This window comes from Sceloporus undulatus, chromosome 6 (genome assembly GCF_019175285.1).
Source record: "Sceloporus undulatus isolate JIND9_A2432 ecotype Alabama chromosome 6, SceUnd_v1.1, whole genome shotgun sequence".
NCBI lineage: Eukaryota > Metazoa > Chordata > Lepidosauria > Squamata > Phrynosomatidae > Sceloporus > Sceloporus undulatus.
Genome location: NC_056527.1, coordinates 109,010,199 through 109,024,478, shown reverse-complemented (window position 1 = coordinate 109,024,478; position 14,280 = coordinate 109,010,199). Strand labels below are relative to the sequence as shown.

Below are 14,280 nucleotides of genomic sequence, written 5' to 3'. Positions count from 1 at the left end.
AAATTCAGCTGCAAATTCATATTTAAAATGATTTAAATGTCTTTGGGCAATGTATTTGCCTTCCACAACATAAACCAGTCATCTTCAGCTTTGGGACTTGCACACTACATTGGAAGTGCCCATAGAATTCAAGCCTATTACTGTATTTGTCAATCTTTCTATTCCCTCACTTTTTCCTTCGGCAAATAAACAATTGAGGGTGGTGCCATTAACATGACTCAATTTAGGCTAAACTATGTTTAGGCTAAGTCATGAGCCAGTTTGTGGGTCCATCAGTTGCAGGCTGACATCTTAACCTATCACACAAGGTTACTGTAAAACAGTTTGCATTCTGTGAATTGTGATAGTTAACAGGCACAATCCAATCCAAGGGGTGCATTCTTCCATCCTACTGCTTCCAGTGAGAAAGCTACTCTCTGCTCTTCACCCCTATAGAACTTTGAAGATCTTAATTATGGGATTATGCAGATTATTTTTAAATATAATTACCGGTACTCAACAGTTACACAGTCGCTTCAAAATGAAATGGACCAATACTCTCCGCCTCTGGGGATACAAGTGAGAGGCTTCAGGTTGCCTCATTTTTCTCATCATAAGTAGGACATTCCATACAATTAATGGAGGCATGGATTTTGCAACAAATAAGCCTACTTTCTGCAGCAAACAAAAAAAGCCCTGTCCGTTATATGAAAATATATCATGCCCATTTTTAAAACAAAACTCCAGATGCAGAAATGTAGATCCTCTGCCATCAGGTGAGTGTTCTTTCATTCCATTCATTTAATAAAAAGGACAGAATTACTTACATCAACATGAAAACATTTATGGATTTTTCTTTTGCTTTCCCTGTAATGTCTGAGAATAAAAATCTAAATATGGCAAAATATGCACATAAGATATAAGTATCTGTCAGAAGGCATGCCTAAGGTTACCTAATAAAGTGGTTTTCAAACAATGATGAAATAAATTTAGCAAATTTTAGAGGAGACAATTTTTATTTAAGAATTTATCCTAGTGCACATTCTAGTCTTTGAAATACTTTTTTCATGTTGGAGGCAACTTGCATTAACTACTACTAAAGCCAAATTCAGGGACAGATTACAGCTCAATCATGCAACATCTTCTTTGCTGGAATGAAATTTTGGATTCAATTTCTGGTATTTTCAAAGAAGTGTGGGAAGGATTCCTATCTGAAACCCTGAAAAGTGGCTTCCTGTCTGTATAGGCAGTGTTGAATTAGACTGACTCAGTATAAGGCAGCTTCCTACAAACTGGTGTACATTTGAATATCAGCAATTGCAGATTTAAACTACTTTTTAAACACTTTTTATTCAATTGATCAGAAGATAATTGAGGTCTCAGCTCCACATAGTAACAAAAGTACCTCCAGACTTACCTTGTAAAGTCCTACAATGATGAGAATGAGCAAGACCAAGCCTCCTATCCCACTGCCTATTATAACAGGAAGATAATTCATCTTAAAAATCACCTCCACTTCTGTTTCCTGTAGGGATATATGAAGAAGGGAAGGAGAGGGAAAGAAAAAGAGAGAGGAGGAAAACGGATCATAACCAAACACATTGAATGTCATCTGAGATGAACAGCCTGATTCTCAAGGACCCAGTTCAGCAAGTGGAGGATATTTGCATTATCATTCAAAGCTGGCATCCCAGCCTAATAGCATATTATTCTATGTTGAAGCCTTCTTTTATTTATCAGCCTTTCTTCAAATAAATATGATGCCCAGAATATATTAAATAGGTTTGTTTCTTCTAAAGTAGAAGTGCAAATATCAGATAGTAATAATAAAAAACAACCCAAGCAAAATGTCTTGATAGAGCAAATGGCAAAAGAAGGTTTGGCACTCTTTCAGGGAAGCCAGCCAGTAACTGCTGCATGTTGCTATTATATTGCTTAAAGTCAACCCTGATTTACAGTGATCCCATCATAGAGTTGTTTTGGAGAAGATTTATTCAGGATAGGTTTGCCATTGTCTTCATCTAATGCATAGAGATTACCCAGTGGGTTGCCATGATGAGTGGGAACCTTGAACCTTGGTCTCCCAGAGTTCTAGTCCATCACTCAAACCACACCATAACACTGGCTCTTGATTTCTGTATACCCAAAATTCAAAGTAGCAGTGTATTTTGTACCCAAATAAAAACAGAGTCAAGGAACAGATTCATTTTGAAAAACACAATTCATTGCTCTGAAACAGGATGGTAGCTAACTCTAGTTACTGTTAAACTGAATCGCCCATCAGTCCCAGCCAACATAGCCAAGTATAGAGAATGCTGGTAGATGCAATCCAACATCCAATTGCTACTCCATTCTAGAAGAAAGAATGCCATGCTGCTCAGAATATACAGCTCATAGATTAGATACTGTTTAAAACATTTCCAACAACCTTTCATTCTTAAAATTATATTGGCCAAACAAAGATAAAAAGACTTTTCCTTGTGTGACTGAAATATTTTTTTAAAATTTGCATTGATTAATTTGGAATATAAATATAAATTCAGTGCTGAATTATGAAAACCCTTAGGCAAGGCTTCCTTTTTGTGCTCAATCATTCAGGCCAAGTCTAAATAGCATCTATTTTGAGTCTGGGGGGGGGGATCAAATGTAAGACCAAATACAGGTTTTTCCTACTGCTCTGTAACTTATTCTGGACCACTGCAATGGAGCTTGAAAACAGTACTTTAAGAATGGTTGCCATAAAATAAACAGTTTAATCAACAATAATAAAATTTTGGTGGAAGGGATTAAATGAATGTAAGTTTCAAACAATAGAAGTATAATAAAGAAGGAACATAGATAATTCCAAAAACAAGCATTTCCTACCTGAAACTGGGCAAATTCTTGACTGTAGAAGTTCATATATCGACTGGTATTAAACGTTAACCACAATGCTGTGCACAACTTGAACCGAGGGAAATGCTAACAAGATAGAGAATGGGGTAGTGAGATTCCAATCATACTGAGTAACATAATTCACATGCAAGAAATCCTAACTTTCATTTAAAGAAGTTGTGCTAATGGGGTCTGTGTATTAAGGAGCTCTCCTCAAAGATCTTGAAACGTGTAGTTACATCTTACAGATTAAAATCTTCACATCATGATCAACACATCTGGTGAAAATAGAGAACACCTGCCATGTCATTCCTATTGTTTATATTAAATATAATTGTAAGCTAAGAGTTAGATCTCATGTTGGTCCAACCTAGAGTAGACCCTTTAAAATTAATGGGACTTGTTAGCCATAACTAACTTAAAGCCCATTCATTCCAGTGAGTCTGCTGTAGGTTAGACATATACTGGATTTAGCTACAAACATCAAAAAGTGGAGACAGGCTGGAGCTCAGTAACAGAGAATATATTTTACATGTTAGTGATCTCAGATTCAGTTCCCATCATCTCAGGTAACAAGATCCCTGTCTGAAAACCTAAGAATAATTCCTGCCTCCAATAAGTGGAAATAATACTGATTAAGGGGAAAATAAATACTAATTAAGGGGAAATACTGATTTGGGTGATTTGGGAAAACGTAATGTCCTCCTTCACTCATTAAATCGGATTAATCCCAGTTGAGTGAATTTAACTTCTGTGCCACAATAAATATGTTTTGCAACTCCACAGCGTTCAGTATCTTGTTTACATCAGAGATAACAATTCCAGCTTGTAACAGCCCCCAAAGTCATAAGGTGGGAGAGGGGCTAGATACTTTTTCAAAGCACTGTAAATACTGGGACCATAAAATAGGAAACGTTTCCCATTCTCTACCCATGCCAGTTCTACACCTGGATGGGTACAAAAAGGATCTGTTGCAAGTTATTTGTTCAAAACTATTCTGGAGTTTTTACCTTCATGTTGCCTTTGGTGTACATGACCCCAGTCATATTAATTATGGAGGAATTTATCTGTCCAAGATCACACCTGTAGAGGCGATATTCACCAACTGCACATTGCTAGGAAGAAAACAAGAGGAGTTTATGAAAGGGCCCATTCATATTTAAGATATCTTGCTGGCTCCTCCACAATGGACTATAACAACCCACTTCTTGGACTTTGTGAAGTCGAAGGCTTTCATGGCCAACATCCATAGTTTTTTGTGGGTTTTTCAGGTTATGTAGTTATGTTCTAGAAGCGTTTCTTCCTGACGTTTCACCAGCCACAGGTGCTGGCGAAACGTCAGGAAGAAACTCTTCTAGAACATGGCCACATAGCCCGAAAAACCCACAAAAAACAATCCTTGGACTTTGTTTTAGTACCAAAACAGGCTAGTAATCCTTAAACTTGCTCACTGTCTCTATCTCTCATACTCTTTCTCACTTTTTCACATACACAAATCCACTTGCCTTCCTTAAACTTTTGCCATTTCAGAGGTCTAGTTTATGGAGGAAATCCAAATTTGCTGTTATAATTAAAATTTATGAATAAGAAACACTTGCCACTGTGCCCACAATCACCCAGAGATCTGCCTTCCTGTAGCTTTGACTAAGTATCTTTAATGAAATAGATAATATCCTTCCCCTATTTACTCCTCTTTCCATTTCTTTCTCCTCTCCCTCTTGTCTCCCTTGTGCTTATTGCAAGTCCCCTTGGTGTGGGAGCTGATACATGGAGGGAACAAGAGTAATTTTAATTTTATTAAATTTCCAAAAATATATAAGACTTTAAAAAAAATCATACTGAGATAATTTACCATTTCAATCCATTCAGAAGGTTTGCTTGTATTTTTTTCTAATTGAATGGGCTGACAAAACACAGAGGGATCCTAGGAAGAAGAAAGAAATCCATGTTACCATGGACTCAAGGCAACAAATGGCAAAACAATTACAGATTAAAATACATCAGGGGGAAAAAACCATAAAAATTCTTTTAAAAATGCATTTGAATAATTTATAGAATTAAAAACCATTTAATTATGGTTTTAAATTTAGTAAGCATTTTATTATGATGAATATTTGCCTATTGTAGAGTAGGAGCACTTGGGAAGAGAAACTGGAGAAGAAAAGCATTGATGGTTTTTTTTAAGGAGAAAGGAGATAAAACTGAAATACAGTTTGTTTTCATTCAATTCTTTCTTTCTCCCTCTGAAAATTATTTTAATTTGTTGTCTGCCTTATTTTACTGAATGTTAACATGTACTAACATGTATTATATTTCATTATTTTTGTAGAATGTACACCATAGGTAGGTTCATTTTATCTATTTTAATTTATTGTATGTACAGCGCGGTGTAAATTTACAGCGCTATATAAATAAAGCTTAATAATAATAATAATAAACAATATTTGGTTACTGTGAAACAAAGGCAACTCTTCAGATGTCAGGGGTACAGCGCTTTATAAATAAAGGTTAATAATAATAATAAGGGGTAGGGAAGCTGCCAGATTTTTTGGCAGCCAGATTTCTTAACTGCCACCGACTAAGCAGACAGATTGCTTAGCTGTCACTAACCAAACAGCCAGATTTCTTAGCTGGGCAATGAAAGTTACCAGCATTTTAAAAACAAAACAAAATAAAACAGCAGACAGAGACGTTTCCTAACCAGGTTGTAGAACTATCCTGAAAAGATTTATAGCCTCTTTGTAAGTAAGTTTACTCAGAAGCAAGGAGCCCTGCACTTCAGGCACTCTTTTTTAAAACAAAAATAATTTCAGATACATACCAGGACAGTAAAATGGTACAGAGCAGCAAATGCTTGAAATGCTGGGAGAAGGGGTGTGTTTAAATCAGGAGGGATTGGAAAAAGGAAGGGGACTGCGCAATCCACTATGTAGCACCCATTTTGGAACATCATGAGAGGCACACCCTACAAATGACAGATCCTCTGAAGTGTGGTCAACCAACAGAAATTCTACCTTCATCTTAGAATGAAAAAACACTGATTGACAGAGTTATGAGTCCTCATTTAAGAAGCAACATATATTTCTCTTCCTTGGAACTCTGCTGATGAGGAGTTATATTGCAATTTCAACCGATCCTTGCATCCCCTAATTTAGCACTAGAGGGTGCTGGGCTTCCACCTTTTACCCCCTGTTGCTAGTACTCACGGTCTGGACACCTTCCAGCTCCCATATCAGCCCTTCAGGATTTGTAGTTGGCACCTTCACAAACACCGATACTTCAGGAGATGGGAAAGCACCCATTGGCCAGTTTTTTACCTGCGGTGGGAGCAAAGGGGAGAAAGAAAAAGATTCAGGAAGGAAAGCTTAACAAATTGAAACTCCAAGGGATAGAGAGTTAATAGAAAAGAACTTGAAGCAGACAGCAGTAGCCCAGTAAAAAGTACTGATATATCCAAGCTAGACTTTTCATCATCCCCTCTAGCTCAGTACAATCTTCTCTGATCATCAGATACTGAGTCTACAACCAGACAAGATGTTATGCTTTGGTGTTTTGTCAGATTAATTAAAGAAAGCTGGTACACTGGAGGTGAAGGTAGACTGGAAACAGTGGAGTTTATCAGACATGGGAAATTGAAAGTATAATCCAATGGCAATCCAAATGCAATCATGGGGTTTAACGTTATTGCGTTATAGACTACCACATGCAATTTTGGGCAATGAGAAGTCAGTCCGAACGCAATCATGGGATTTCACGTTATTGTGTGATAGACTACCACACGCAATTTCGGGCAATGGCAAGCTATTTTCAGGCAATGGGAAGTCAGTTCGAACACAATTCAAATTCATTTAAATTCGCTGAACTAGCGAATTCACGTGAATGAGTTCTGGCCCCACTTTCTTTTTATTCAAAATTAAGAGAAATTCCTCCCGTGTGATAAACTCCAAGGTGTGGGGCAGGAAAACTTTAAACTTATGCTGCCATCATTGTCCCAATCTGAACCAGTGATTTTCCTTCACTAAATTCCACTTAGGACTTCCAGTTTGGTAGCTGAATGTATAGGTCTGTGGTTTTTGAAAACACACTGGAGGTAGCTGGTGAAACCAGCTCTCCCATTTCTTGCCCCTCTGTTTTGATGTTCACACTTGCTCAGTAAGGGATTCTAGAGGCAGCTGCTGTTTACCTTGCCTATTGTAGGCAGGCACACCTAACTACAGTAGGATCAGGTAGAACAGAATCCCATTCTTTTCCACTTCAAACCTCCTCAGGACTTTATCAACTAGCGAAATCCCGCTGAAAAATTGGATTTTAACTAGATTTAAATTAGAACAAACCCACAAATGTGGGAAGTTTATCAGACGACGTCACTGTTAAAGTGAAATTATGCGAAGTTAACTTCCTGAAAGTAAAAAGCTGCTGTTTTTCTCCCTTTTGCTTTCACTTTAACTTCACAATATTTCACCTTTGCAGGAATGTGGTGTGAAAACTTCCCGCATTTGCGGTTTTTAAAAAAAATTAAATCTATTTTAAATCCCATTTACTGCAAACATCTGCCACAGTCTAACATCAAAAAATTGTGCTTCTGTCAGCTTGACAAGAGGATGAAGAGAAAGAGTGGGGTTGGTCAAGCATAAAAAGGCATTATAAAAAGGAGCTTCTTTCTCAGAGGCTTTGTTAACTGAGATATGCCTGTAAAAGAAATAAATCCACTGCATTCCATTTTGTTGACCTGCATTTTTAAGATGGTCAGATTCAGAAGTAAGATTTAAAAGGAAAGATTTGCAGAACAGAAAGCTAGGGCAGAGATTAGTAATTTATTTAAGTTATTAGGCTTAAACCCTGTATTTATATCCTCATGATGGAATTCAAGACCGCATACACAGAGCTCTCATCCAGGCACTAATCGGATCAACATCAAAGTTGCTGTATAAGTTCCCTTCACGCCTAATACATTTGGATTCTAAATTACAGGAAAGAAAGCCTAGATTTCTTGATTTGTGTGGCTTATGGACTCGTGAAGCTCACTTACTACATAAGAATGTGTCACGGTCTTGTTTTCTTGACGTACAGAACTGAACTCAATGTACTGAGTAGATGCTTCTAACCTGCATTGGAGAGAAAGCAAACCTGAGGGTAAGAGATGCAACACACTCTTCATTCTGCGAGTCATGTTTGCTGAATTTAAATCATCACACTCTTGATGATTTTTCCAACCTTTCGGAAAAGGGCAGGATATAAATGAAAATAATAATAATAATAATAATAATAATAATAATAATATGGAATGTAGTTGTCAATATGCTACCAATGTTTTTGGAACAAACAGTAGGGAGAAGGGGTGTTTAACCTTTGCAGCTGATTCAAACTACAAGAAAAGAGATTCCACTTCAACATTAGGAAGAACCTCCTGATAATAAGAGCTGTTTGAGAATGGAATATGCTGCCTCAGAGTGTGGTGGAGTCTCCTTTTTTGGAGGCTTTTAAACAGGCTGGATGGCCATCTCTTGGGGGTGCTTTGACTGTGAGTTCCTGCATGGCTGGGGAATGGGGTCTCTTCCAATTCTAGGATTCTATTATTCTCTCCATACTGTTTCTTAATCAAAATTTCCTTCCACACCAAAAAGGGGAAAAATAATGTATTCTTTCCCTCACAGTGGAAAATAAGCCTGAGGGTAGCAGTAGAAATATTTTTTATTCAGAAGGCAGTATGGAACCCCAAAGGGCTAAATGTCCCTCCTCTGTCCATAGTCTGTGTGTGTGACTTCATGTCACCTGTTGATTCATGATGACCCATGAATTTCATAGGGTTTTCTTAGGCAAGGAATACTTTGGGCAAGGAATACAAGGCCTGCAGAGAGGGTAAGAAAGGATGTGTGTGTGTGTGCGTGTATTGTGGTGTGCCTTTAAATCATTTCCAGCTTATGGCAACCTGCAAGTGAACCAATCACAGGGTTTTCTGGGGTTGAGAGTGTGTGACTTGATCTCCAGAGTTGTAGTGCAATGCCCAAATCATTACGGAGCTTATCACTCACTTTTTAAAACCGGTTCAAGCTTCCTGGGCTGGAGCTGGGACACGGGATGAAGGCAGGGATTATCACATACTAAATCGCTGCCAGCTGCCATCAACTCAGGTCCCAGCCACACTCCACCAGCACTTTTGAGAAGATGGAAAGCTTTCCAACTTCTAAAAAATGCTGGAGGAGGGTGGCTGGGACCTGGCTTGGACTCGGGCTGATGGCAGCTGGCAGTTCGGCAGCAACTTAATGTGCGATGATCCCCACCTTCATCCCACGTCTCAGCTCCAGCCCAGGAGGCTTAACCTGGTTTTAAAAAATTATATATATGAGAGAGAGAAGAGAAAGCAAGAACAAACAAACTAGGATTTTAGGATGCTGAAATTCTGATTCTCAGGACCAAACTGTAGGCTTGTACTTCATGGAATCAGAGAATACAGATGGAACCAATTCAGACACTTGAACTATGCCCTCATCCATGGTGAGCAGAAGACAAGAGAAAGGGCTCCAGAGACATACCTCTCAACTATCATGTTGATGGGGTATTTGATAGGGATTCGAAGTCTGGCTGTGTTGTCATGAAGAGTCTCATTCAGCTCATTATTGCTATAAGACAGAGACAATCATTTCTCAAAAATAGCTGAAAATAGTTAATTTTAATTACTTTTAATGTATTTTTTTTAAATGAACTGCTATAAGTCACAGGCTGCTTGGGACTGGAACTGGAACTGGCGCCACGTGTGCCAGTCTTGCAACTCCCCTAGTAACAGGTTTTACACTTGAGTAGTCCTAGGACTGCCACTTGATTGGGAGTTACCCCTGTCTATGAAAAAGGACACCCTAACCACACTTGGCATACACAGCAGCTATGGGCTGGAGGCAACGTCATGTGATAAGTACTTCCAAAGGCACTATTATATTACTATAATTGAGGTTTAAAGCCATGTGTGACTTTATCTATGATGCTCCACTGGATGAAGTGCCTCTGTATCTTTCTAATAATCTGCAGGAGCTGAATGGATGGCCTGGGCTCTGCTTCTGCCAGTGCCATGCCAGGACCACTGGACTTCTCTTGCTCCAACTGGAGCCCAGTTATATTAGCTCTTCCTCCCCTTCCTCATCTGTGGAGTCCTCTCAAGGAAGGAGTTACATTTCAAAAGGAACTGATCCTCATTATAATCACAGTGTAATATAATTACCGGTATATCTTCTTTACTGGAAAAATAAACTAATCCCAGAAAATTGGTTACTTCAAAACTGTGGAAAAGCCTATGATTAGGAACAAAAGCCACTGTATGTTTCCCACTGCACTGGACACAAGGGTCTTATTGCAAAAATAAACAAGAGTTTATGGCAGCAGAGAGAATATCTTACCTGCTGACATTTACCTCCATTTCCAAGTCGTCTCCCCAGGAACGTTTGTCTAGGATGCCAAACCTGAGTTGAATCAAAGCCTGAATTGGAAGGAGAGAGCAAAAATGAGACTATACACCTAGTGTCTACTATGTGTATACCTGCCAGTATGTCTTGCTTATTGTGTATTACTGATCAACCTCATAACATCAAACAATTGAGGATTATCATTTTGAAATACAGGAGTGAAAGAAGAAACAAAAGCCATGTTTTGTTTTTTCCATTGTATGCTCATGAGTGCCTTTAATGCACATTTTACAGAAAAGCCACATCAATTCCAGTATACAAAAAGTATAAACTTATGAATAATGGGACCCTGAAACACTCTTTCTTTCTTGTTATACCCATTCTAGGGAAGCCAGTTCCATGCATCAGACCTTAGCTCTCCATCAGGTTTGATCCTAATAGTGTCCTGGACTGTTCACTAACCAAGTGCACAGTCCAGCCAATGCTTCCTGCCCCCAACAATTTCCCCTGTCCCTTGGTCAAATTCATATACTCTTTTTCCCTAGCAACCCTCTTCACACCAGCCTAGGGCATATGCAGCAAGTCTGGGAGATGGCATAACTCAAATTAAGTCTTGCATAGGATATGTTGAATTTAAAGCTCTTTTCAACCCCTACTGCCACTTGGGTGTTTTCATCCCATACTCACCTTTGTGGTATCCCTAAAGACTGGGTGGCTGATGTTGCAAGAGAGGCTCTTGTGGTCTTGACCAATCTTCATGCCATCACAGTTTACAATGATCTGGTGATTAGACTACGTGAGAAGATGAGAATGGAGTCAATCAAATCAGTTAACCCAGCCACAATGTTCCTTTTGCAAAATCATTACCAGAGTCAACTCTTCGGGTACTGTGAGTTCTGAATCTCACTTAAAGAGAATCTCAGTTCTCTGAATATTATCTTTTCCCCTTACACCAGTAGTGTGCATACACTGCCCTTTAGATGTTAATGAACAGTAACTCTCATAATCCTTGGGCTGGCTATGGCTGATATGAGTTGTACGCAAAAAAACATCTGGAGGGTTGCAGTTGCATTTATGCTTTATAGCATAATGAAATGCTAATAAGAGACAGTGGTACCTTGGTATGCCTTTTCACATGTGATTTGGCAAGCAAAAAGGAAGGTCTGTCTTTCTATCAAGGGAATACACACCTTGATCACAGAGGCTCTGCGGAAGGAGAGTCCTGGCATATGAAGCACATGGAGGGTTGGATAGTATGCATTCTCCCGGTGGTTCACCAACTCCAAGTTCATGTCCAGGTAATGTTGAGAGGATACCACTAGCTCCCGAGATCTGTTCAAGAAGGGGTTAGGAGGAAAACTTGGATAGCAATACTTGCTTCCTCAATAGAGGGTTTAACTTGTCTGGCTACATTAGAAAGCTGGTGTAGCATTCAAATATAATCTTACTCAAGAATTCAATAAAATGCCTTAGGGGTTGTATTATTTACATAGGGTATAGTTACCTAAGTGTGGTGCAGTGATTTGCATGTTGGGCTATGACTGGAGAGCAGGGTTTGAATCCCACTGGGTGACCTTGGGAAAGTCATAGTTTCTCAACCTCAGAGGATGGCAATGGCAACCTCCCCTGAAGAAACTTGCCAATAAAACCCTGTGATATATTTGCTTTAGGGTGCTGTATGTTGGAAGTGACTTACAGCACACAACAACAAGAACAAAATAGTTATGTAAAATTATTTAATGGTTGGTCCCCCTCCCAATCCTGGAACACTGGGCTTTGTAGTAATATAACAGAAAAAAGAACAAGGATCTCAAAAAGGTAATTCTCAACAACTTCTCTAAACTACAGATCCCAAGATACTTCAGGAGAAGACATAACTATTAATCTAGCATACAACCAATACAGACTTTAAGTCTGCAGCTATAAATTTTGTAAAAATAATTACCATAGGACAGTCATAGATTGATTTAGTATTTTAGTTCTTACTATCATTTCAGCTCTGTAGCACAAATATGCTAATCTTTTCCTCTCTTAGACTTGGCCCTATTCCACACTATGGAGTTTATCACATGGGGGAGAACTGGAAGTATAAACAGTGATTAACCCATGATAATCCCGCAATTGCACTAAAGGTTTTCACATGACGTCATGTTCAAAGTGCTATTAACCTGTGAAAAACCCGTGATAATCCCGCAATTGCACTAAAAGTTTTCACACGACTTTGAGATGAAATGTGGCTAAAGTGCCATTATCCTGTGAATAATCAGCAAGAAACAGCAGCAAATAATTCACAGGATTTTCCTGTGAATGACTTTTTGCTGTTTATTGTATGGTTATTCCTTGGTTATTCACGGGATATTGGCTCTTTTATTAATCTCATTTTAATTGCATTTTAATGTCAATTGCATGATTTTCACAGGTTACTCACTGTTTAAACTCCACATTTCCCCCCGTGTGATAAACTGTTTAAAAAAGTTAAAAATCCACAAGGTACAAAAGTTAAAATGAGGTTTAACAATAAAAATTAAAGATTAAAACAGATAACATTAAACTTGTGCGCACACACACACACACACACACACACCCAAAACGATTAGCAAGATCCAACATATTATTTTGGTAGGACAGGCATTGTATATTTAATAAACAAATGCCTGTCTAAACAGAAAAGTCTTCACTTGTCTGTGAAAAAAAGTAAGGAGGGAGCCAATCTAACCTATTTATTTATGTATTTAAAAGCCGTAACTGCTAGCATCAAAGATGTTCTACGTACCCTGAGTCATGGAAGGAGATTTGCATGTCAGCCACACACACGCCATCTGTTCCACAGTTCTTCGTAAAAGGAATCTAACATTGTCCATAAGAATAATGTAGTTAATATCCAACATATTGAATCTCCCTGTTCAGCTGTGATAGAGTCAGCCCATTTCCAGACTGCCTCCCAGCTTGTTCTGGCTCCTATTTGTTTTCCTACCAGAAAGTTAAGTTCTATTAGTCCCTGAGGTTCAATCTAGCTTCTGAGGTTCAAAAATATATTCTATGATGAAAATTATTCCATATATGTTCTTGAAAGCAGAATCTGTAGCTATTTTTCAACATCCCAAATGCAGAGCTTTGGAAAGTTATTTCTTTTGGATGACAACTCCCAGAATATAGCAATAACAATTACATTTCTATCTCCAGACAGCTTGGCCAGTAGCAATGCTATTGGAAATTCTTGGAGCTCACTCCAAAAAGAAATGTTCTCAAACCTAGCTAAAATTTCTGCCTCCACTATATGTCATAGGTGTCAGTCTTTGCTCTGCACCTTTTTCTACGTGTCCAGTTCTTCTCTATCAGAAACCACTAAACTCCATGCTCTAGTCAAAGCATCTAGTCTACCTTCTTTGCTAAAACTACTTTCTCTCCAGGAGCACCTCTCACCTCTACTATTGTCATGTTGCTTAGGGGGTTCAGAACAGGCTTTGGATGCCTTTCATTGTGGTCCTTGTCACTGCTGAGGGAGAAGTTCATAAAGAGCTTGATTGGTGAGATGTAATCCTCAATGCAGTTCTAAAAGGAGACACACACCACTTAGATATATAACTCAGCATTTTCCTAACTCTGTCCCAAAGCAGCCGCACCTTTAGCAATGGCCAAGAGGTGTCTGTATAAGCTGCCACATCCCACTCAAAGAAAGTTGCATGGAATAAAAATAAATCTCTATTTACCGTTATGTTTATTTTTTCCTGTATACACACTTGCCCTTGAGTGATTCTTTGGTTCCCATTTATGGCCTTCTTTCCATTCTTAAATACTCCTCGGTTCTTCATTCTGTTTGCGTCAATCTCCAAGTGATAGGAGAGGTTAGCAGACAGAGATTCTGGAGAGAGGGAATAGGAAGGTATAAGTCAGGGATGGAAACCTCAAAGTGTCTAGACTTCCAGGTAATACAGTACATCTGGTCTTGCATGCTGTGGTTTAGCTCTGGGACCTAGCCACATTTGGAGAACAACCTCAAGACTTTTCTGAAATTGGAATTCAGTCCCGGAGC

The 14,280-nt window shown here is 38.7% G+C and overlaps 1 protein-coding gene across 1 annotated transcript in view; it reads right to left on the bottom strand.

Annotated features, from left to right (window-relative positions):
• Nucleotides 1–14,280, bottom strand: part of ITGAL (integrin subunit alpha L) — a 31,525-nt gene that overhangs the window by 1,853 nt on the left and 15,392 nt on the right. The window contains exons 13-25 of the mRNA XM_042471628.1: nt 13,958–14,109; nt 13,671–13,799; nt 13,021–13,094; nt 11,438–11,579; nt 10,935–11,039; nt 10,242–10,321; nt 9,387–9,473; nt 7,883–7,958; nt 6,060–6,170; nt 4,706–4,777; nt 3,864–3,968; nt 2,845–2,940; nt 1,397–1,504 (exon numbers count right to left, since the gene is read on the bottom strand). Of these exons, the coding sequence (XP_042327562.1) occupies nt 1,397–1,504; nt 2,845–2,940; nt 3,864–3,968; nt 4,706–4,777; nt 6,060–6,170; nt 7,883–7,958; nt 9,387–9,473; nt 10,242–10,321; nt 10,935–11,039; nt 11,438–11,579; nt 13,021–13,094; nt 13,671–13,799; nt 13,958–14,109 (1,337 nt within the window). The remainder of the gene's footprint in view (nt 1–1,396; nt 1,505–2,844; nt 2,941–3,863; nt 3,969–4,705; nt 4,778–6,059; nt 6,171–7,882; nt 7,959–9,386; nt 9,474–10,241; nt 10,322–10,934; nt 11,040–11,437; nt 11,580–13,020; nt 13,095–13,670; nt 13,800–13,957; nt 14,110–14,280) is intronic.